Source organism: Nelumbo nucifera, chromosome 4 (assembly GCF_055504915.1).
Source record: "Nelumbo nucifera cultivar China Antique chromosome 4, China Antique-T2T, whole genome shotgun sequence".
NCBI classification, from domain to species: Eukaryota; Viridiplantae; Streptophyta; class Magnoliopsida; order Proteales; family Nelumbonaceae; genus Nelumbo; species Nelumbo nucifera.
The window spans coordinates 67,221,926-67,247,433 of NC_142652.1; the positions used below are offsets into that span (position 1 = coordinate 67,221,926).

The 25,508-nt window shown below is 38.0% G+C and overlaps 1 protein-coding gene across 11 annotated transcripts; it reads left to right on the forward strand.

Moving 5' to 3' along the window:
- The first annotated feature begins 4,131 nt into the window (after nucleotides 1–4,131).
- On the forward strand, nucleotides 4,132–13,665 carry HEB1 (ARM repeat superfamily protein). 11 transcript variants are annotated; one of them, XR_016068727.1, is made up of 9 exons: nucleotides 4,132–4,351; nucleotides 4,740–5,932; nucleotides 7,502–7,966; nucleotides 8,142–9,212; nucleotides 9,507–9,615; nucleotides 10,735–11,758; nucleotides 11,915–12,009; nucleotides 12,666–12,886; nucleotides 12,986–13,665. XR_016068727.1 is itself a non-coding variant. In XM_010242525.3 (7 exons), exons 2-6 carry the CDS (start codon nucleotides 4,850–4,852, stop codon nucleotides 11,718–11,720), a joined length of 3,714 nt encoding a protein of 1,237 aa, XP_010240827.1. In that variant the 5' UTR covers nucleotides 4,132–4,351; nucleotides 4,740–4,849; the 3' UTR covers nucleotides 11,721–11,758; nucleotides 11,915–12,190. The 11 variants fall into 11 exon arrangements, 3 of the variants coding, with proteins under 3 accessions (XP_010240827.1, XP_010240826.1, XP_010240828.1); XR_016068723.1 differs by having other exon boundaries at nucleotides 10,735–12,009; XR_016068728.1 differs by lacking the exon at nucleotides 12,666–12,886.
- The last annotated feature ends 11,843 nt before the right edge of the window (nucleotides 13,666–25,508 follow it).

Genomic DNA, 25,508 nt, shown 5'->3' on the forward strand with positions numbered 1-25,508 from the left:
TCTAAGGTATTTAATAAATTATTTTAAAAATACATTAAGTAAAATTAATTTAACATACATTTTAGAAGTGTATACCCTTGTAGGGGAGGGGGAGGGGGGAAGTAGGTATTTAATGGGATTTAGTTAATAGCTTTTCAAGGAAAAAATGTTCCCCAACTCAAAATAGGCTATAATAAATGTATTGGTATATATATATAGAAAGATAGATAGATGGATAGATAGATATGGTTTGAATCATGTATTTTTAGTTGATTTTTTGTAGGATAGTTCCATGGTGGCTCTATATATCCATAAAGTAATTAGGTAATATGTTTTTTGAAATGGTTTTATTCTCTCATAATATTAAATCATATAAATATTATTTTTTGCATCAATTTGATTTATATATTTTCTTTTAAAATTCTTGCATGATGTTAGCTTCAAAATTTGTTTTTTTTTTTTAATTTGCTCTTCTGGTAAATTGTCTATTCACTAGCCCTTGCAAAGCAGGGGCATGGCGCTAGTATAACCTAAAAGTAAAAAGCCATATGGCCAATTGCTGTACAATTGTCAAATGAAATCTTTTTTTATATAACCTAAATGAAATCTTATAATCTTTCTCTTTTCATGCTCTTAACGATTCCCGTTACAAATTTAATTAATTACAATGATGCCATTGAATAAAACAAAATAAACAATTATAACGTGTCCTTTCTCCTTTTCCTCTTTCATATTTGATACTAAACAAGTAATTATTTATAATAATGCCACTAAACTTCTACCTACTTCATATTTGTTAAAAATTGTCTTTATCTCTCATTTTATTTACAATCGGGCTGTGTTGGGCCGTTCTTCCCTCCTTTGAGATACTTTAGGGGGTTGGCCCGACATAGCCCTTGGGCCCACGGGCCAAGTCTTAGGGTGTCCTTTCTCCTTTTCCTCTTTCATATTTGATACTAAACAAGTAATTATTTATAATAATGACACTAAACTTCTACCTATTTCATATTTGTTAAAAATTGTCTTTATCTCTCATTTTATTTACAATCGGGCTGTGTTGGGCCGTTCTTCCCTCCTTTGAGATACTTTAGGGGGTTGGCCCGACATAGCCCTTGGGCCCACGGGCCAAGTCTTAGGCTAGGTTGGGCCACGAATTGGGCTAATCCATGTTTTTTAAAAATTTTGAAAAAATAATGAAAAGTTAACATAAATAAAAAATAGATAGAAAATTTAAAAAGATCTTACAATTTTATTTTATATGAATTTTGATGTATACAATTGTTTATATATGCAATAATAAAATGAAATAATATAATAAAATTATATATTATATAATTATTGTATATAATATATGGCCCAAGCTCATGTGGGCCCATGTTGTATTGTGGGCCAAGTCTTAGGCCAAGCTGGCCTAAGCCATGCTTTTTTTTTATTTTTTGAAAAAATAATGAAAATTCTAACATATTAAAATAAAAATAAAACTATATATTATATAATTATTGTATATAATATATGGCTTGAGCCTATGTGGGCCCGTTTCGCACCGTGGGCCAAGTCTTAAGCCAGACCAAACCATGAACGGGGCTAAGCCATGTTTTTTAAAAATTTTGAAAAACAATAATGAAAGTTTTAACATAAATTAAAATAAATAGACAAATATATTAAAAAAATATCTTAAAATTTTATTTTATATGAATTTTGATGTATAAAATTGTTCATATATGCAATAATAAAATTGAAAATAAAATTATATAATATAATTATTGTATATAATATATGGCCTGAGCCTGTGTATATATTATCGATTAATATATTATATAAGCGATAATAGTTATATAATATATTAATATATAATTTTATTTTCAGTTATGTACACCAAAATTCATTAAAATAAAATTTTAAGATATTTTTTAATTTATTTGTCTATTTATTTTAATTTATGTTAAAATTTTCATTATTTTTTTTCATTTTTTTTAAAAAACATGGCTTAGCCCAGTTTGTGGCCCAGCCTGGCCTAATACTTGGCCTGTGAACCAACCTAGCCTGTGGCACGACACAAGCCTACACGAGCTCAAGCCGTATATTATATACAATAATTATATAATATATTAGTATATATAATTTTATTTTCAATTTTATTAGTGCATATATAAACAATTGTACACATCAAATTTCATATAAAATAAAATTTTAAGATCTTTTTTTTTTATTTTTTTATCTATTTTTTAATTTATAAGACATGGCTTAGCCCCAGTTTGTGGCCCGATAATAATTATATAATATATATAATTTTTTTTCAATTGTATACATTAAAATTCATATAAAATAAAATTTTAAGATCTTTTTTTTTTAACTTTTTCTCTAATTATTTTAATTTATGTTAATTTTTTCATTATTTTTCAAAACTTTTAAAAAACATGGCTTATCCTGATTTGTAATATTATACACAATAATTATATAATATTATAATTATAATATAACATATATTAAAATAGACAATAAAGAAGATTTTAAAATTTTATTTTAGCTTAAGCCCGCACGGGTCCGTGCCATATCATAGGCTAGGCTCGTCTGTGGGCAAAGTCTTTGGCTAGGTCGGGCCACGAATCGGGCTAAGCTTGTTCGTGGGCTTGGTAGCTCAGTAGTTAAGTCTGACCCATTAATAGCGTTAAATTAATTAATTAAATAATTTGAGATATCCTTTACCAATATTGTGTTGACAAAACATAAAGTTTTATTTATTTATTTACTTATTTTACTAAATTATTTAATTAGCTAATAATTTAATAATCTAACAAATTATTATTGCTAGCAAAGTAAGACATAGAATCGTGTATATATTTATATACATTTACTCTCTCTCACTTGATTGTCTATTTATCTCATTTATTTTATAAATTTGTTTATTTATTAAATAAAATTAATTATTATTTAACTATTTACAATTATTCCACTATATAAAACAAAAATACAATGAAAAAAGTCATCTCTCCCTCTTTCACTTTATTGCCTGGTAGCCATGATTATTTATTTAATTTATTAAATTAAATACATTATTATCCATAATTTTTTTTTTATTTTAAATAGATATTTGTTTTCTAATAAATTTTTAATTAAAAATTTACCTTTAAGAAATTTTGTTTCTTATATAACAATTTACCTTTGACAAGCATCATGTTTTGCCCATGCAATGCAAGGGTCCCTCACTCCCTCTAGTAGTTTGGGACCGTTTGGCGTTGTCTTTTTGGGAAGATATTCTAGTAGCTCTGACATGCATCATGTTTTGCCCATGCAATGCAAGGGTCCCTCACTCCCTCTACTAGTTTGGGCCCGTTTGGCGTGTCTTTTTGGGAAGATCTTCTAGTAGCTCTGACATGCAAAAAACGCATTGAGCTTTTGCATGAAGATCTGAGCAGCCCGAAGTAAGGGTGCAAGTCGGGCGGGTTGGGTCAAGTTTATGGTCAACCCAGGCCAGACCCTAAAATTTGGGCTTAAGGCCCGAGCCCGACCCAAGCTCGAGGTCAAGCCCAATTTTCCCAACTCGAGCCCAACCCGTCCTATAATTTGATGCACTTAGGTTGGGCTCGAGTTGGTAAATGAACCCACTCTAAAATTATACATCTATAAATGTATTTATGAAAATATGTATACATATATATATATATATATACATATGTAAATATGTATGTAACATTTACATATATACACATATATATGTATAAATGTATATAATTGGACCAAGCTCGGGCTGGGTTCGGGCTACGGCTAGGCCTGAGCCCAACCCGAAAAATAAAAAAGCCCAACATCTTGGGCCTGAAGACCGAAAATCCAAGCCCAGCCCATGTAAAATTTCAGGTTGGGTCGGTTCAGGCTCAGTCTGGACCTGCCCAAGTTGCACCCCTATCTTGAAGCACGTTTGGCAGACACATGTCTTTCTGTGTCTTTCCGCATAAGAATAAAATGCAAAAGATACAAAAAGCTTCACTTTAAGCTTTCCAAAATCAATCCGAAATAGGCTTCTCGCGTCTTTTAGCGACTAGATCTTCCGCGAGACAAACAAGAATGGACCAAAAATCGGTTTTCCTGGCTTATAAACAACCGAAAGATCGCGCAGAAAGACGCGCCAAACGGGCTGGGCTTTGCCATTAACATTCATTCGGCTGGTTGAACCGGCACAAAAAAGCCAAAATCCCCCTTATTGAAGCTTCCAAGAGGACCAAGATGTAAATTTGAATTTTCCCTTCCCTCTCTCACATTTGGATTCACCTCCCACAGTCCCACCCTCTCTCATCCGAACACTATCCCATTACCAAATCACCGGCGACCGACATCAACCAACGTCCGAAGGCAAGAAATCAACGGATAATCGACGGTAAATTCCTCTTCTTCTTCTTCTTCTTCTGTTCTTATTATTATTTTTATTTTTATATTATGTCCGTGACCAGATTGGGCTTTATGTTTTATGTGCTTTGTTTGGTTTCATCTGGACGGATTATCTCACCCTCAAAATTAGTGGAGAATTTGAATTGTATCTTCTTCAATTTCTCCCTACGATTTCCTGAGATTGCATTTCCTCTTTATTCCCATCGGTCTTTAAGCCAGCTTTAGCTCGATATACTTGGAGTATTATGAACATGACCGTTAACTTCAATCTAGTTATCATGCTGCTAGTTTTGAGTTTGAACATTGTTGTAAATTTCATGGCATGTTGGATTGTTGGTGCTTGCTAATAAATTTGTATATCTCCCTCTTTTGCAAAGCCAATCGTTCCATCTCTCTATCCCTTTCACTTCTCACCTTTCAGGCTCCTGAGTTCTGAAATCCAGTTTTAGAAGTAGAGCAAGAATTCGAAAGATTTTCTCTTGTCTCCATGGAGAAGAGGCTTCGTTCGTCTCTCCAAAGTTCCGCGGAAGAATTCCTCTTGTCTGCAACCAAAATCGGTTTCAAGTCTGTCAAACCCTCCTTGAAGGCCCTAATTTGGAACATCACCTCATCTTCAGAGCTCAGTTCCTCTCTCCCTTTCGCTCTGCATCAGTCTGTCGTTGGATCTATTGAATCCTTCAAGCAATTGCTTCAACCGAATGGTGGTGACTGCACTATCTCTCCACGTTCTCCCCCAACTAAGCGACTCCGAAGATCGTCCAGACAAAGGAAGAACACAAAGGAATCGACTGATGAGGACTCTAGTACTAAAATCACTTCTGCAAAGCAACTTCTTCTCCAGAGTCTTCAAGCCTACGCTTACATTGCTCATCTCTGCATATCTCATCCGAAGAAGCCCTTTTCTCCTTCGGATCTCTTACCTTCTGTTCAGGCGTTACATGATAACTTAGTCTTATTTGAACCGGATCAAATCCTACTTTGTGAGATTGCTAACTTGTGCGAAAAATGGTGGAAGGAGCAGTTGCCGGGCAGAGAAACACTAATTTCCCAATCCCTTCCGTTTCTGCTGTCGATGTCACTGACTATTCGGAAAAAATCATACTTGCATAGGGTTTATGCCCTCCGGGAGGCGTTCTCTTTATTTGATTTTGAGGATGAGAGCATTGAGGATCTGAAGCTCCTGCTGGTTCGTTGTATCATTACACCTTTGTACTTGAAGACGGAGGAGGGAAGGCGTTTTGTGGCATTTTTGTTTGGATTGTCCAATCAGCTTGTTAAAGAAGCCTTGGCTATAATTCGGTCTCAGATTCCTTTCGGAAGGAAATCCATGTTGGAGGCATATGCAGATATTGCTTTCAGGGCCTGGAAAGCCTCAGAAGGATCTTCACGTGATGAAATTGAAAGTTGTTTTCTTCAGGGTTTGATTGAAGGTGCCATTCATGCAAGTTCTGGACCATTTGCTGCCTCTATAAGAAGGGTTTTAGGAGGGTTTATTAATCAGCGGACTACTGCTGGTGTCGAGAAGCTTCTTTTCTGCCTTGCTGAGCCTGTACTGTTCCGGTCTCTTCAGGTATTTGTCTTTGGCTTCTATGGAGTACCTGTATTAATTTGTTATTCCTTATTTGGTAAAGAGCTAAGGATCTCCCGCTGCAACATAACATTACATTGCCTTTTGAAGCTGGTTACAAGTTGCTCATGATATGGGACTATCTTCTTTGTTTTGGAAGTGTGTGTGTGTGTGTGTCCTTTCTTAATGGTTTGTACTTTGTCAATGCTTCCCAATCAAACACCATTTTATCCAATAACATGGAAGAGGTTGTTCATGGGATGTTTATAATATAAGGGCCTGTTCGTTTGCTCTCTGAAGTCTGACATCTGAAAGTGCAATAATTACATTAAGAGGTATATTGGTATTGGTGAACTTTTCTTTCCTCTGAACTTTGAATGTAGAGAATGTTGTTCTGAATTCTGAAAATTATCAAATATCCATTTTGACTCCATATATGAGAGTTTTTGTTTGTCTTTTTCGGGGTATTATTGGAAAACAAAAAGTTGTATGATTGCACTTTAAGAGATAAAAGATAAGAGGAAACAAACAACAATTTTTCTCTTAAAGTTAAAAGATTCCTCTTAAGAGATAAGAGTTAAGAGGAAATGTATAGGCCCTAAATTTTCTTACAACAAGAGAGATTTAGTTGCATAGTCATATATGCAGATAAGAATGAAATACAAACATATAGTTTCAAATGATACTGTAACGCACATAGGAAGCTATAAAGAGATGCTGTTAGTTGAGTTCAAATTGGTGATAAGATGAATTTAATAGACCTATGATGCATGGAGCCCTGGACTTTCAAAATGACATCAGGATCTGTTTCTTACAACATTGTTCCTTTTCTTGGGAAAAGGTAGCAGTTCACTTTTAACAAAGCTCATGCTTCATAGTTCTATCAAACTCATCTTATCACCAATTTGAACTCAGCTTACACCATTTCTTTATAGCTTTCCATGTGCTTTACAATATCGTTTGCAATTATATGTTTATATTTAGTCTTGATCTGCATCTATGACTATGCAGCTATATCTTTTTTGTTGTAAGAAAACCTATATTATAAACATCCCATGAACAGCCTTCTTCATGTTAGTGGATAAATTGGTGTTTGCTGGGAGCCCGGAACTGATCAAAGTGATGTACAAACTATGGTGGAGTTAACTAATTGTGTTGGGTGAGATTGAAGATGCTAGTTGTTCCTCATTTTCTCCCCTACATATATTTTCAATTAGATGTAAGTTAGCCTTTTAATATGAATGCCATAATGCATTAACTAAGTAATTTAAATTGCTAAATTAATAAGGTTGTGTAATATATGATCATCTTAGTCAGTAATGGTAGAGAATGCTAGTTATTGAACATGAACCAGTTTGGTTCGTCGAAATATATTTGGAAATTAGGGACTTAGCTCTATCATGACAAGGCCTGCTCAGATGACGATTATATGAAGATATTAGTTATATAAAACATGATTCAATTTGGTTACTTGAGATATATTTTGATATTAGCAGTTTCATTCTTTTAGAAAAATTAATTATAAGAAGGCCTAATGAGATGATGGTTCTATCTTTTGTTGTTGCTTGACAGGTTGCAAATTCTAATGTTCGTCAAAATGCATTGCATTTGTTCCTTGACATGTTCCCCCTTGAAGATCCAGATGCTACAAAAGAGGTTAAGGATGCTTTACTTGATAAACAATTCTTCTTATTGGAACGGTTACTCATAGATGACTGCCCTGCTGTGAGAGTTGTTGCTGTACAAGGTTCATGTCGTATTCTTCATTTGTTTTGGGAAGTTATTCCTTCTTCAACTATAACAAAGATTATGACAAAAGTTGTAGATGATATGTCACATGATATATGCAGCGAGGTTAGAATCTCTACATTGAGTGGCATAATATATTTGATTGGAAATCCCCAAACTCATGAAATTCTTAAAGTGCTTCTTCCTAGATTGGGACATCTATTCCATGATTCTGTTCTTTCTGTACGAGAATCTTTTACTGATCTCCTCCTTGCTGTAAAAAGTATTCGGGCTTTCCCATTTAATAAGGTACATGATGCTCTCCTAGATCTGGACTTTGTACTGGGTAGTCCTTATGTGTAAAGATTCTCCCCTCAAATTTCTGGTCTTTCTATATAATTTCACAAATTGTTGAAGTTTTGTATATAAATTTATCATGATGGTTTTCATTCTTGAAGTAGTTGATTCATTTTCTTGTTCCTAGGTTGTGGACCTAGATATAATACTCTCTGCCCTTGCCAATGATCAACCACCTGTTGCTCAGAAAATCACAAGGCTCCTTATGCCATCATACTTTCCTGCAAAAGTAACATCACAAGAGGCATGTAATCGTTGTCTCACACTTATAAAAAGGTATCCTATGGCTGGGGCAAGGCTCTGTGAATTTGCTTTATCAGAAGGGTCATCTGTTAAGTCTCTCTTGGAGCTTGCCAGAGTCTTTATCAATTTGGCCCTGTCACCTGATGATCTAAATGCTGATCAAATTGAGGGTTTACTTGTTGGTGCTTCCAACCTTTGCAACATTCTTGTTACCGAGTCATCTTGTAAAGCTGCTTTACAGGAATTGTTTTCAGGTGGAAAGCTGAAGTCCTTGATTACTTCTGCTGCATCTGGGCGTGCTCGAACATCTGTGTTCAGCATTGCTGCTGTTTTATCTCCAGATGATGTAGCTATCCTTTCTGAAGAATGCATGGGCCTTATCATGAATTGCAGTGGTTTATCTCAAAATGTGGAAAGGCAGGCAGAGATAAGTTCTGTCCATAAGCTGTTGCTATCCTGTGGTAGATTTGATGACATGTTTGCATCCTTAACCAGCCTCTTGCAAAATATTGCCTCTGGATTTTGTATTAGATTTGGAAAAGAAGTCCCCGCTAAGAGTGTACAATCTACCAGACAGACAAAAACTAAGTTTTCTGTGAAAACCTCAGCGAAAAATGCCAGCAGAAAAAAATCTTCTAGTTCAGATACTTCCAGTTTTGAGGAAGATTGCCTTATTGCTGCAGGAGCAGCATGGCAGATAAAAGACTTGCTCATGTCTGTATATACACGAAATTCCATGCTAAAGTCCAAGACATTGGAACTGGCATTTTCAGCTTTGATGATCATCTCTGAGGTCATTATTGAACAATGCATGCGTTATGATTTCCTGGAAACATCACCAGTTCTTGCATACACAGCTCTTGCCATGAACATGACTTTTCAAAAAATTGGGTTAACTAATAAAACCAGTCCTGATGAAAAGAAGAACAACGGGTTGGATACTACATCGTTGGAGGTATTGCTCTTCTTAACTTCATTTTCTTTCTGTTAATGCATTAATTTTTCTAGCAGTTTTTATTTAGTGCCAATTGCCTAATTAAAGTTTTATTTTAATTAATATCAAAGAAACAACATCTGAATGTTAAAACCAATCAGTGTCTCTTTTGACGGAGTTGGTAATTCTTTCTTGCTTTCCTTCTTCTGGTATTGATTTTTGACTTTAGTCTGTGTTTTGAAGCACAGCTTGATTCTGACCAAAGCATTATCTTACATTTCCAGAATTTATTCTAACTGCTATTTTCTTTTTCAGCTAACAGAGTTGGACCAGTCAGTGAATCATCTGCTTAATTGTGCAGAGAAGCTAATTGATGCAAGGCTCATTGGAGAAAGTAGATCACTGCCTTTAAATTCTAAGCAAGGTGATGAGCATATATAATGCTAAACCAAGAATGGCCTTTAGACATCATAAAATGTGGATTTTCTTTACACTATTGCACTTTGGAATTTTAATTTTCATATTTCAGCCTGAGTTATTGCTTCTGTTTTTTGTTACCAATAATTTTTAACTTTTTGGATGTCAATTATGGATTGCATTTGAAGAGTACATAGCTTACTGGCATCACTGGAAATTAAATATTTATCATGCAGTTCATGAGTCCATATGTTAATATTGATTAGCAGATTACTTTTATCCAAGTTCGTCTATCTGAAAATTTTGAGGTCATAGGGTTCAACTCCTGTAAGTACCCACACTTGATACTTACACCTGGCTGCATCTAAAACGGTTATACAATTATCTATTTAATGAAAGTTATGATTTTATAAATTCCTACATATTTTTTAGAGAATTATGGCTACTTTACCAATAAGGAGTTGGGCTATGTTGGGAATTGAATCTTTTTCCAAATTTTTTATTTTATCTAGGGAGTTGTTTTTTATTTGTTTTTGGTTTCTAAATTTGTTTTAGGGGGATTAATCTATTTAGTAAGATATTCTAGAGTATTCTAGAATATCATACACCCAAACACACAATGGGAAGATTTTGTTAGTTGGATTGTCTTGTTAGCTAGCCAAAATAACCCAGGAAACTTCCATGGGTCAACTTATATTGGGTCCAAAAGGGGGATGGGGTGTCCTTTTAGGTGCCAAACTAAGTTGCCACATGTGTGATTCCTGGGTCATTTTGACTTCACTAAATGATTTGACTAGCAAGTTTGATTAGTTTTTCCTGATTCATTATTTGTATCTCTCAACCCGATATCAATTGGATGCATGCACACCCTCAATCTCAGTATTATTTTCAGCAGCAATTAGAAAAAGAAAATGATTATTGCATTAAAGTTCAATTGAGTACTTAAGCACCCTGTATAATTAGAAACAAACGTGTATTGCAGTAAAGTTCAATTGGGACTTGGGAGTGCTGAACCACCCTGTATGTGAAGGACATTTCCACTACCCAACTGGATGTTTTCCTCTGTTCAGAAGTATATACTTATCTTTCTTCATTCTCTTATTTCTTTCCTTTAACTTACACGCAGGATCCAGTTTACCCAAACAAAGGAAGATATCAAATATGTTGAAAATGGTTACCACAGTTCTCAAGTCTATTGTTGATGCCATGGCCATACATGTTGGTTCTCACAATCAAGAAAGGTGCTTGCAGTTCACTTCAGCATTTGTTCAACATGTCATCTCAACTCTAAGGAAGCATTCCCATGATAAACTACAATTCAAAGAAGACGAGTTGAAAGAAGTGTTCTTTTGCCTCAGGAGTTCCTTCACCTATGCAATAAAGTTGCTAAATATAGTTCTCACAAATTGCAATGACTCTTCACCACCACCACTGGAGGTCTCTGGTCTTGCCAATGACATGCTTGATTTGATTGCCTCAACTGAATCATACTTGGGTTCGGGCCATGCCACACGTCTTGTTGCTACAGTGAAGTCATGGATACCTGATATAATCCTAGCACTAGGATCTGACCACATTATGACAAAGGCTCCACAAGAAGGAGGTTGTTCCAGTGCATCTGATCACATTAAGCATCGTTTCCCATCATGGCTCACAATTTTGGGTAAGGTTGAGCTCTGTGAAATAATTGACTTTAACCAAGATGAGGAGACTGAAAAGGTTCATGAACCAGAGGATTTTGTGGTTTTCAAGAAACTAATGGAAAAGGTAGCTCTACTTTTGAGAGAAAATCCAAAAGTACTGGATGCAGTCGGGGTTATATTCTTGACTGGTTCAGCAGTTGGGCTTGAAAGGAAGGATTTTGGGTTGGTTCTGGGATTGGTGCATTTTGTTTGTGTTAAATTGGCCAGAATTGACCATGGAGAGTGGGAAGAACTGGGGCTCATGTTGGCTTGTCTGCAAGTGCTTTACCCTCAAATAGATGCTCACATTAGGAATCCAAGAATAAACGAGGATGAGAGGCAACAATTAGAGAGTGCAATGAGGTTACTTGAACCTGTTTGGAGGAATTATATTTATGAAGATGATGATGGGTGCATGGTGGAAGATTAGATGCTAACTTCATGGGGCTCAGGCCTGTTTGTTGATCAGTAAGTTCTCGTAGTATAAAATATAGAAGGAAAGCCCTGATTATTTCTATCTATTTTTGAAGAGGTCCCCATATATAAGAGATTTACAAGATATTCACTTATTCAGTATACATCCATCTACAAACATTTACAACTTCGTCACTCCAATTGTTGCAGAAACGAGAAAGTTGAGCCGACTTGGATCCACTAGAGTAATCAACCTCAAGTTCATTATCACTTGGTTGGCGTTGCTTAATAGCGTTTCTCCCACGGTAACCGCTCCACTTACCAATGGTGGCCGTCTCTATGGCCCATGCCTTTTCTTTTTATTTGTAAATTCTAATTGCCTTAATTAGCTGTCTTATAATACCAAAAATGTGTTTGAATAATAGGGCTGAAAGTGACGTTTCAAAATTGCAAAAAAGACGGCAAACTAATTTGACCCTTTCACAATTTCATTATTTGCTTCCACCTCTCAGATGTCGGAATTTGTTCAAAGATCACAGGAAAAATAGAAAGAGGGGCTCTCACAAGAAGCTGCACACACTGATTTGTGAAACAAGCAGGTTATACTTCTGAAAAGACAACACCAAGGAATATTTATTGTACAGCCACTTCAAAATCCCATGGCAACCTGCATAAAGAAGACAATCTCTAAAGGAAATTGACCAACTATACTCTTACTATTTTAGTATTATTTCTACTGTTTCTGACAATTCTCACCATTGAAAAAAACTATAATGTTAAATTTGCCCTCCATTATTTTTCAAAATTTCAAAATAAAACTTAACTGTTGAAAAATTTTCATCGCCACCTCCATTGCTATATCCATCATCTGCACCTTCACCCCTCCACTTCCGGCCCCTTCTCTCCATCTTCCCCTTCGTTTTCTCGATTTTGAGCTCCTCTGCTTCCTGTGGGTTCACAGGCTATCAAAAACGTCCATGTCGACGTTCTCGGGTTTCGCTAATATTAACAAGATAGAGGGCTGTTAGTGAAAGAATCCGGTTGAACGGACACAATAACTATTGGTATTATCGATCCCTTAGATTTTGGATTCTCTCTCCTCTACCAAGCCCTAGACTAGAGCATGCTTTCTGGCGACTAGTGACCCCATTGAACACAGAATCCACCGGCTGCAACACTCTGGTGTGTTCTTCTTCTTCTTCCATTGTTCTTTCCTCTTCTTTTTTGTATTACTGAACCGAGCCCCTACTGATCTTTACATTTTGTCATTTTTATCGACAGATCGAAGTCCATGTTTAAGTGTAAGGTGGTTAAAGGGGTCTGAATAATTAATCACAAGCATTACGGAACCATGCATAGATCGGTCACCAGGATTTGAATCCAAAGAGTTTGCACAACTTTCAAAGATAAATCTAGTTGTTTTGGTACTCAGTTCAAAGAGCTAGAGATTTGAAATGTTGTCCATTTTGAGCATTGGCTGTTGGTCGTCGGCTTCGGAACAATGGGTGCTCGGATCAGTAAGAGCTCGGTTTAGTGTGTCGCCGCCAGTGGCTTTCGCATTCAATGGGGTTGCCGATCGCCGAGAAGCGTGCTTTGGTCTAGGGCTTGGCGGAAGAGTGAATGTGAGGGAGAATCCAAAATCTGGGATACATAATACCCTGTTAGCGTTAGAGAACCCTGTCTATAGCTCCGGGAATCAGTTGTTTTCTGCCTCTACAATCGTTCTCTCCAACTACACCATCAAGAGGAGAGCTCTGCTGCTACAGCTCCCCTGTTCTCGTTGACAGAGAAGGGAGTTGCAGTGGCCTGACGATGAACCGAGATCTTGTATTGAAGAGACAGAAAGCTTTCCAATCGTTGCATCATGGCTGGTTTTCGTCTGACGGTTGACGTTCTCTGTTTTTGACTGAAATTTATGAAAACTAGGTTCCGATCGTTGGGATAATCAAGATTCAAAGTAATTTGGTCTGGTTTTGTTTTCTTCTATAAAATAGTGGTGAAATTGGGTTAACGGTCATTGCTTTGGTCGACTATAATGGAAACAACGTCGGTGGAGGGGGTTATCACCGTCATTGGGTTTGCTATTGAAAGGAAGAAGAAGAAAGGAGAGGGAAAGGGATGAAGGATAAAATTGAGTTTTAAAAAAATTATACATGTCACGAGTATAGTTTTTGATGGAATATTAATGAATGTTCACAATAAGGGTAGAGTTGACATACTCAAACAATAAGGATAAAATTAATTAATTAGTTAAATCTTAGGATACTTTAAGAAATTTGCCCTATAAAAAATTCAATAAAACTTGTTGGACTTCAAAACTCCGCTTTTGAAAGGGTCTAGGAACCGAAGATTTGTCAAAGCCCAAGCCAAAGCCCAAAAGACAATATATGCAATATAAGCACGTAGCAATTGAGAAGCAATAACTAGTGTTGGGGTAATAATTTGGTGCTTGACAGAGTAGTTGTCAAATATACCCTCCATTTGGGGGTCCTGTATGTTGGTTCAACCTCACAATGTTCCTCCTCTAAGTGCAGTGATGACATCTTGATTGTCAAGGCCGGAGTTCTCCATGTTTGTTACACAGCTATTTAGGCTCTGTTTGGCATGCTTTCAAAACTCTTCTAATGTTTTCTTTCTAATGATACTAGCTAAGGGGGCCCTTGCTTCGCAGCGGCTAATGACAAAGATATATTGTTCCCGGATGACTTGCTATAAAAAACTTTTAGAATTAGAATTTTGTACAATTAGCAAAACGGAAAATTAAGTAAAATAAGATTTTTTCGATTTTATTTTACATGTCCTTATAAATAAAATCAAACTTGTGCAAAATTGGATTTCTTTTCAAAATTAATCTAACAAGAAAATAATTTTTTCCTTTAGAAAAACAATAAAATTTAAAAATCAACAAATATTTGACTTATCCAAATCCAAAATGGAAAAATTTTCCCTCCAAGAACGGTATTAAATATCAGAGTCATAATTACTTAATTTTTTTAGTGAAGAAGGCCATTAAATTATAAAACTAAAATTACTTAACTTGTAAGTTAATTTTATCTATTAATTATTATAAAGGTAAAAGCTAAAACATTTCTCTCTCCCTCACATTTTTTTTTTTTTATATTAGGTGCGTCATTAATAACTTCCCTTTGACCCCTTTTTTTTTGTTGTCATGTCCTTCCTCTTTATTTCCAATGCCATTGTAGTTAGTGGTGGGAATCTTCTTCATCTTTTCCATGCTTTCAGCTCTCTCTGTTGTCTTTGCTAGCAAATTTGTTCCAGAAACAAAGGGAAAGTCTCTTAGAGGAGATAGAATTATTATTTCAGAATGAAGGAGAAAGCAAAGCAGGTGAAGTGGAACTAGGAGATGTAGAGCATTTAGTGTAAAAAGAATGAGCACTCAAGTTTAGGTTGATGAAGATAATGTCCAACCAGTTATGAAAGCATACAGCTAGCTCAAAAAAAAAAGATGCTGGTTCCATCTATGTTTCATAGTTTCTGCATCTCCAATGAAACTCCTACCACATTTTCATTGTGCAGGGCTTGCATCAGAAGTTTTGCTGATACACCATACGAGAAACATGACATAAAGAGATCCAAAAATCATCTATGATCCAAATTGCATTGTATTGTTGTAATTTAGTCATAAGCATGCATGAATTTATTCAAATTGTGGTGTACAATTCTTCCACTAGGGTTGATATGCCCCAATATTTATAAGGAATTGAAACTAGAATGCATTATTCTTTTTTGGTGCATAGGAATGAAGGTACATGGTTTTCTTTATGCTATTGCAACTATTGAAACAGATTTGCACAAAAGGAAATTATCGAATATTGAAACAGATCTAAGCTGCATGAGAACCTCATGTTTTCATGTTTAAGCTCCCCCACCCCCTCTTTACCTAAATCCAACAGAAACATGGTAGCTATATTCCAGTTTGTTACTTGAATCTTGTGAATTTGGCTTACTCTGGTGGAAGAGAAATGATTGCTTGGATCTAGAATAATGCCCAAGGGTAATAAAGCAACAGATTGTACGCTCCAGCATCAACAACTAAGGGTCTGTTTGGTTCGAAGGAATAGGAATCTGGAATCGGAATCGGAATGGTTCATTCCCATTCTAGATGTTTGATTAAACGGAATGGGAATTCCATTTCCATTCTAGGCAGAATGGGCATTCCCCCATCTCGATCCCACCCCAAGGAATGCCATTCCCATTCTGGGGGTGCCATTCCCATGTCGTGTTTCATGCTACCAAAATGTCATACACACCCGCAATCACCTTTTGGTTCGTAGTCGGAATTGGAATCGGAATGGTCTATTCCCATAGTCTGTTTGGTTCAGACAGGAATGGGATTCCCAAGAGAATGGCAGGGAATGGCCATTCCTTTAAATGAGGGAATGTCATTCGAACAGGAATGAGCATAGGACTCCGATTCCGCCCAACCCAACAGTAGGAATCGGAATAGCCCATTTCGATTTCAATTCCAAACCCCTATTCTTAGAAACCAAACGGGGCCTAGATGTTGAAGACATTTGTAGTTGCAAAGAGCTGGTGGTATTGGACCCTGTACAGCCAACGATTCCTCTCCCCACTTGGAGTTAATACTTACCACGTGGTACTTACTATGAGACAAGATGGACCCCACTTAATAGACACCTCTTAATAGAATTTCTTTATGCATTTTCTGCAAATGGTGTTTCTGCATTTTTTTTGCAAAATTTCTACATTTTTCTTTTGCAATTTCTGCAAATTTTGAGTATTTTCATGCATTTTTCTGAATTTTCTACAAAATTATTGTAATTTTTACATTTCCTACAAAATTTCTACAATTTCTACATTTTTTTGGTATTTTCATGCATTTTCTGCTTTTTTTATTTTTGTTAAGGGCAAAATTGGAAATCATGGCTGATTCCAATTCCAGCCTCTTAATGAACTAAACAGCATAAATCAGAATTCAATTCAGATTCCGGTCTGAACCAAACAACCAAGTGAAATAGGCCGTTCAGATTCCGATTCCGATCGCGAACCAAACGAGCCCTAAAAATTTAAAACTTGGACATATTCAAAAATCTAAAAGTAACAATAAATAAGAAAATAAAAATTAAACAATAACAGCTACGTTTTTGGCAGGAAAACCGATTGTAGCTACAAGCGTGGGTTCCTTAAACCATTTCTCAGTTCCAATGGCCATCCGCTCATCCACCATGCCCCTTTCTCCAGTCTTTGCTTATCACAGCAAGGGGCTCTTCCCCTGTTCTTCTATCCCTCTTAAACAAAGCATGAAACCAAGGAAATCAAAAGTTTAAGCTCCAAGATTTTTATAACAGAGAGAAAATATCACCCAACCAAATCATAGAAATTCAAACCCAGTAATGAGGAATATTTGAGAAGTTATGTGAGAAGAAGAGGAGATGATCAAGACTTTAGCTATGAAATAAAGCATGGAAATGAGTGACAATCCCCCATGATCAATTTTTCTTTTACTGATAGAGAAGAAGAAGAGAGAAGAGGTTAGGAATCTTGGTTCAACCTGGAGGTAGTTGTGGATGTGAGATAATCAGGAAAGCTGGAAGAGAGAATGAATGTTCTTTGAGCAGGTTTGATAGGTAGAGTAGTCTGGAGAGAAGTTGAGAGTTGGGCGACCTTAGAATGGGGGAGAGAAAAGGTCCTGGGAGCAAGGAAACTGCAAGCAGAACTAGTACTAATAATGTTTCATAGTAGAAAAATTGTAGAACAAGGACAAAAATGTGTGGTGTGGATAGATATTGTGGGGATTCCATTACAGGCATGGTGCATCAACACGTTTGAGGAAATAGCAGAATCCTGTGGAAGACTCGTACAATCGGATGATAGGAAATAGAAATGGGAGAAAATGGACATGGCAAGGATTCTAGTAATAGTAGAGTAGCCGTCGGATGTTCCAAAGTAGATGGTTTTGCTATTTGCAGGCGAACTGTTCATTGAAGGAACAAATGGTATGTACTGCAGTACAGAGAAGGAAAAAGGGGTGAAGGTGGATGCGTACGAGAAAAGTAGGGAAGAAGGAGGGGGAGGGAGGAGGAAGGAGAAAGGCTGGGCGGGAAAATAGGGGAGGAGCCAGAGAAGAAGGAGCCCAGATTTCCTACAAACTTTTCCTACCCATTCTCTACCCGCCCCTGTGAATTGGATGATCCACACATCTCTTAATTCATAATAGAGATGTGAGACTCCAATTCACGGCGGGTAGAGAGTGGGTAGGAAAAACGAGTAGGAAATCCCAAGAAGTCGAAGAGTCGTAGGGAAGAGAAAGAAGAAGATGAGCTGGCAGAATCTTTGAAAAAGAAAACACACGTGGAAGGAGGGGATGAGGTGGCAGATTGATGAAGCGGACATATGGAGGTCGATGGGCATGGGCCAATAGGGGGAGATGGATTCAAAGAGGAAGGGACAACAGCACAAGGAGAAGGGAGAAGGTAAGAGGTAAAGTCGTTAGCCGGTAAGAAGAGGTAGAATAAAAAAGAGACCACCGCTTCAGTAAGTTGGCGGTAAAATTTGAAAAGGTGTCGAAAGCTAAAAAAGACATAGGTTACTAGCAAGGTTTTAAAAACTGAACCGGAAATAGAACCGTTCTAGTTACCGGTTTTTGGGTCAGCGGTTTGACCGTTCGGATTGAATGGTTTGGACGGTTTACATATTAGGGCAAATATTTTATATGAGTTATGAGATTTGAGAAAGGAGAGAAGAGATGTTGTCGGCCGAGAAAGAAAAAAAGAAGAAAAGAAAGAAAGGAGAAAGGAAAAAAGAAAAGAAGAGAAAGGAAGGAGGGAAGAAGAAGAAAGAGGAGGGTGGTTCGACGCTCACAGCAACGATAATGGCGACAGCAAGGAGGCGGCAACAAACACAGATCTGAGTTCTCAGATCTAAGATATGAGTTCTTAGATCTTCTTCTTCATCTTCTTCTTCCCTCTAATTCTTCTTCCTCAGATCTGAGACAACTGAGACATCAGCTCAGATCTGAGTTCGTATGTTTTCTGATAAAGAAGAGAGTTCATGGGTCAGAACCGTTGTCTAGGTGAAATGAGTTGACGGTTCGACTATCTAGGCCAACAGTTTTCTGACGAAGTCAGTGGTTATTGAACCAGGAATGGGTTAGGGGTAAAACGGAACCGATTGCTTGGACAGTTTTCGGGCCGAACGATCCGACCATCTGGGTCAACGACGGTTCAACAACATTGGTTACCAGGGTTAAACTTGGTGAAAGCACTTACCTGAAGAAAAACAACGTCGACAGTTTGACCACTTGTAAAGATTACAAGAGGAAAAAGATAGATGGATTTAAGTAGTGACCAAGTATGAGAAAGGAAAAAAAATCAAACTTTTGGGAGGTTCATAGTCTTTTGGAAAGTTCAACAGAATTACCAACCTTCATCACAAATGTAACCTCATCGCAGATGAAATTTCATTGCAATATGTACCATCGTTTATATATATTTATTTTTTCCAAGTAAATAAATCACCTTCTTTTTGAGTCAAATCATCTTTTCACAATCAGTGTGTCAGGATTGTAAAACCTGGTTTTCCATCCCTGACCGACAATCTTTCTTTTCCTTCTTGTCTTTCTCACCCATAGTCAACTGAGATTCCTTTCTTATTTCCCTCCTATAATCAGAGATGATTATAGAAATGAGTTATGGCGGTGACAACAATTCATTCATAGATCCATTGTCATCGTATTTTCTCCATCCATCGGATAATCCCAGCACAATACCGGTATTGTTTTTGCTAAATGGAGAAAACTATCCAACCTGGAGACGTGCAATGATCAATGCTTTTAGCGCCAAGAATAAGATTGGATTTGTGGATGGTATGATAAGCAAGCCGGACCTCACCAGATCGATGGAATTGAGAGCTTGGTCCAAATGCAACTGCATGGTGGTCTCGTGGTTGTTCAATGCCCTGGCATGAGAACTACACTAAAGTGTTGCCTACATTGAAACCGCACGAGAAATCTGGCTGGACCTGGAGCAGAGATTTTCTTAGGGAAATGATTTATGGTTTTTTCATTTGAAGCACGAATTGGTTGTTCTGTGTCAAGAAAATCTCTCAGTCACATCATACTACACCAAAATGAAAGGGATTTGGGATGAACTCTCTATTTATACCCCAATCTCAATCTACGCCTGTTGCGGAGCAAAGGATCTCATTGCAAAAAAAGGAAAAAGAAAAGGTTTATCAATTCTTGATGGGCCTCGGAGATCATTTTAATATTATACGACCAAATATTCTGAGCATGGAGCCATTACCACCAGTCACCAAGGTCTATGCATTGATTGCCCAAAAAGAGAACCATTAATTGTTCTTCACTTCTTGCTTTCCAACCTCCAAAGCTGCTACTTTCTTTTCTTCTGGTTCAAAGAATGCATCCACAAGACAGAAAGAACGGTCCAAGATTCGTTGTGACCATTGCAAGAAATAGGGTCACAGCAAGGATCGGTGTTATGAACTGGTTGGGTACCCTCCAATATGGGAAAAAGGCAAATCACAGGCAAATAGAGCAAATAACGACCAAGACACCAAACACTCTGTGAATCAGACATCCTCTGTTCCCGCTCTTGGGGCTGGTAGTGGCACTTCCCCTGTTCTTGGACTATCTCTTGAACAATACCATCAACTCATCACCTTCCTAGGTGCAAGTAAGCAGGCAACCTCTAATAACTCGAGTAGAAGGAGAAAGCTCTTCTTATTTCTTATTTTTTCCTTTGCAATGAATGAGTTATATACACACATCTCCTAGTTACACCCAAACTATCTTGTGAAGGGATGAAAGATCCATCCCATGGACGCCCAAAGATTGCGGAATAAGGGGCGAATTTCAAAAATTTTTCTCTCCCTTCAACTGGGAATCATATTCCCTATTTAGAAAATCATATTTTCAAGGATCATTCTTGGACCTTAAACTGAACCAGATCTGAACCAAAAGGAATAGGAGAGAATTATACCTGATACGGAGAAGTAGAATCTCCCAACGAAGGTGTTCACGCCCAAGGAATGATCCAAAGACTGCTCCCACTGAAGATGGCGCAGTGCAGGTGGAGCAGAATTAGCAGTGTTCTTCTCCAAGAACTCTGTCCTTCGTAAGAATCAACAAGATGGCACGTGAGCACAGCTTCCTTTCAATCATTTCTCAAAGAACTGATGTCAAGATCCAATCTTGACTTCTCCCACAACTGGAGATCGAACTGGCAAACAGGGCAGCAAGAACAGGGAGGCGGCAAGAGAGTATTTGTAGGGAGCAGAATTCTCTCTTCTTTTCAGAACTAAAGAAAACCTGATAATCTGTCTAAAGGTTGTCGCCCCCTTCTTCTTTTATAATCTTAAAGGGATAAGCTCTTAATCAGATTAGGAGTTGCTAATCCAAATCACATTTGGGTTAGAAGTCCCTTTAAGTGATAAGGGATAATCCTTATCTTATCTGGAGATCAAATCAGTCATCTCCTAATCTAATTAGGAGGTTTCCAGATCTAAATCTTATTCAGATCTTGGACTCTTTAAGTGGATAGGGTTTAAGCCCAATCCTATTAGCTGATCCACTTCAGAATTCGCTCCTTTATTAACTAAATAAACATCCCAGTTTGAATTGGGCTTTAGGCCCATTAAGCTTATGTGCTCACTTAACCCTCTTAACTACTGCCCAGTTGGGCTTCCTTGTATGGCGTGGGACCCAAGCATTGATCTACACATCAGCCACATGGGTTCGGCCCAGCCTTTGTTACAAGGCCTGGCCAAATACACTGTTAAAGACAATGCACCCCCTGAAACCCATAAAATGGGCTCTACGGGCCCAACACTTACCCTAAGAGGTCCCTGGGCCAAGCCACCTTGTAACACCTAGGGACTGTGGGCAGATGCAAGATTAGCCCATCAGGTATTATCCTCAATGGTCTTACACTTAACCTCTCAGCCCATAATGATCATACACTGCCCGACAAGAGAGGACCTCTCCCTCGGCTGCAAGGAACAGTGTTGCACTCTCCACTCATATGGATCCCGGGAATTAAAACCTTCTTGCAAACATTTTAGAAACCATAATATATATACTTTTATATCTTATATAAAATATATTTTGCAAAACAAATCTCAACGGTTGAAATCGGCTGCCGGCAGTCTTGGTTTCCATTAGTGAGAGTGCATCCCCGATCATTACTTTTGTCCGACAAAGGGGCTGATCCTGTCACTATGATCACCCACTCAGATGAATTCTCGGACTGTCCCAACATACCCAGGTTTTGACCCTCGCTAAGGATCTCACTGATTGGTACATCAAAGATAGCCCAATCCGACACCTAGTGTAGTATCATAATCGAGTCTAGGGGTCGGGTGTAACTTTCCAGTTTTGCCCATCAATCTCCAAGGTCCAGGGCAATACTGGAAATCTGGTCCAGTTTAAAGATTCAATTAATCCTACACTGTATGTGCCTAGGGTCTCACCCTGGCAGCTGAGACAGGCCACCCCAACCGACTTGGTGGCACCACAATGTCAGCCTTGTCAGGATAGGTCTCCCCAGACCGATCCACTGGCTGTGAACATTCTAAACTAACACGAGTCTCATTAAGTGTCCAGTTAAAGGGTATTACACAGAAACATACCAAGGGAACATGAATCAAATATGCACCTTTATTCATTTACAATAAACTCATAAAGTACATTATTCTGATTGAAGCTAAGGGCATACAAAACTGTCTAACATCTTGTTCTTCCTTTCCTAGTTACATACAAATTATTTTGATAAGAGTTATCCTAGAATTAAGGGATACTCTCCTAGTTTACAACTCACGCCAATACTCCCCCTCACATTGGCACATTGGCGCGTACCAATCTTGGATGCCCAACTTGCCAAGTGAGTTGTAGAAGTTTTTACTGGATACAACTTTTGTAAGTATATCTGCCAGCTGGTCTTCAGACTTGACAAAGGGAAATCGAATGATTCTGTCTTCGATATTTTGTTTGATAAAATGTCAGTCCACTTCCACATGATTTGTTCGATCATGTTGGACGGGATTCTGAGAGATGTCTATGGCAGCCTTGTTATCACAGATTAGGTCCATCTCAGAGGTTGGGGGGAAACCAATTTTAGTCATCAAGCTTCTAAGCCAGAGTAGCTCGCAAAGCCCTTTAGCCATTCCTCAAAACTCAGCTTCAGCACTTGATAGGGCCACCACCTTTTATTTTTTACTCCTCCACGTGACCAGATTCCCACCGACAAATATAAAGTACCCGAGGTGGATTTTCTATCTGAGATATTTCCGGCCCAATCTGCATCTGTATAGCCTTCTATTTTTAGATGATTATTTTTTGAGAACATAAGTCCTTTTCCAGGAGAGAACTTCAAGTATCGCAGAATTCACATTATAGCATTCATGTGATCTTCGCTTGGGCAATGCATGAACTGACTTACTACGCTGATAGTGTAGGCGATGTCTGGACAAGTGTGTGAGAGGTATATAAGTTTACCAACCATCCTTTGATATCTCTCCTTATTGGTAGGTACTTGGTTTGGGTATTCTCCAAGTTTATGGTTTTGAACAATTGGTGTGTCTGTCGGCTTGCACTCTAACAGTCCCACTTCGGAGAGAAAATCCAAGGTGTATTTCCGTTGAGACAGAAATATACCTTCCCTTGATCTAGCAACTTCAATTCCTAGAAAATACTTGAGCCCACCTAAGTTCTTCATTTCAAACTCAGTTGCCAATTGCTTTTGAAGTGTTGCTATTTCTCCTGAATCATTCCCTGTGATAATCATATCATCCACGTATATTATTAGAGATGTCACCCTCCCTCGTTGGTGTTTCAAAAATAGTGTATGGTCTGAATTGCTTTGTTAGAAGCCATATTTCCTCATCGCGAGACTAAACCGCCCAAACCATGCCCGCAGTGATTGTTTCAGTCCATATAGTGCTCGCTGTAGCTTACACACAACTTGGTTCTTGGAATTCACTGTATAACCAGGTGGGATGTCCATGTATACCTCCTCTTTAAGATCACCATGGAGGAAGGCGTTTTTTACATCGAACTGGTGCAGTGGCCAATCAAGGTTTGCTGCAAGAGATAATAAAACTCTGACCGTATTCAACTTGGCCACTGGTGAGAAGGTCTCTTGATAATCTAAGCCCTGTGTCTGGGTATAACCTTTTGCGACCAGCCTCGCTTTGTATCTCTCGATTGTCCCGTCCACCTTGTATTTAACGAAAAATACCCACTTACACCCTACAGGTCTTTTCCCTTCAGGCAAGGTAACCAGAGTCCATGTTTTGTTCTTCAATAGTGCCTCCATCTCTTCTTGTATGGCCTGAGTCCATTTCGGGTTTGTTAAAGCTTCTTGAATACTAGTAGGGATATGATTTGAGGACAATTCTTGCATAAATGTTTTTAGAGGTTTGGAGAGTCTCCTTGTTGATACATAATTGGAAATTGGATACTTTGACCTCCGATCCTCGACATCTGGAGAATATCTATTTGGCGGTTTGCCACGATTATGCCTGAAAGGTAAAGTGTAACCAGCCGAAGTATTCATATCATTAGAGCTTGAAGGTGTGGTAGGAGAGATTACCTCAGGGATGGCTTTCGGGATATCCTCAAGAGATGGGCCTTCCGGTACTGGGGAGGTTGGGGTCTCTATTTCTTCTGTTGGGAGAGGTGATGTAGATGTTGGGGTCTCTGTAGATGTCTCCGGTGCTGTCTTTGTAGGTGTCTTACCGGTTGCTTCATTGACCACCGTCTCTGTTGAAGCACTCGTATTCAGCCAGTCGGGAAAAAACCAATTACTGTTCTTCACTCTGATTCTCCCCCTGAAGAGAAGAATTGGTTTTGGAAGGAGAGTAGAATGTTTCTGATTCTCGAAAGGTAACATCCATGGTAACATAGGTGCGGTAGGTGACTGGGTCATAGCATCGGTACCCTTTCTGGTGTAGCGCATACCCCAAAAATAAGCATCTAGCTACTTGTGGGTCCAGTTTTGTGCGTTGATTTTTATGTAGATGCACGAACGCTACACAACCAAAAACTCAAGGTGGAATCATCAAAATGGATGGCAATGAGACATGTGATGAAAGAACTTGTAATGGTGTTTTAAACTATAAGACCTGTGATGGCATTCGGTTAAGGAGGTGCACGGCGGTAGCAACAGCATCAGCCCAATGTCGGTTAGGTACATGTGCTCCAAGTAACATAAGGTGGGCAGTTTCGAGTATGTGCCAGTTCTTCCTCTTAGCAATGCCATTTTGCTGTGGAGTTTGTGGGCATGAAGTCTCATGAAGTAACCCATGAATCTTGAAATAATCTTGGAACCGTTGATTCATGTATTCCCCGCCATTATCAGACCTGAGTACCTGGATCTGTGATGTGAACTGAGTCTTTACCATCATATGGAAAGATTGAAATACAATCAACACTTCATCTTTATGTTTCAGCAGATATAACCGTGTCATGCGAGTGCAATCGTCAACAAAGATTACAAACCAGCGAAATCCAGACACTGTAGTTACCGGGGATGGCCCCCACACATCCGAGTGAATCAAAGCAAATGGAACTCTACTCTTATTCATACTTAAGGGATAAATAGTTCTATGACTCTTAGCTAAGATGCAAGTGTTACACTGAAAATCATGAGGCCATATATCTGTAAATAACTCCGGAAATAAGTGTTTCATGTAACCGAATGATGAATGTCCTAACCGGCGATGCCACATCCAAATCTGTTGTTCTCTGGTGTTACTTTGATGTTGTGCATGATGTGCTTGTCCCGTGCTGAAATCATCCATGTAG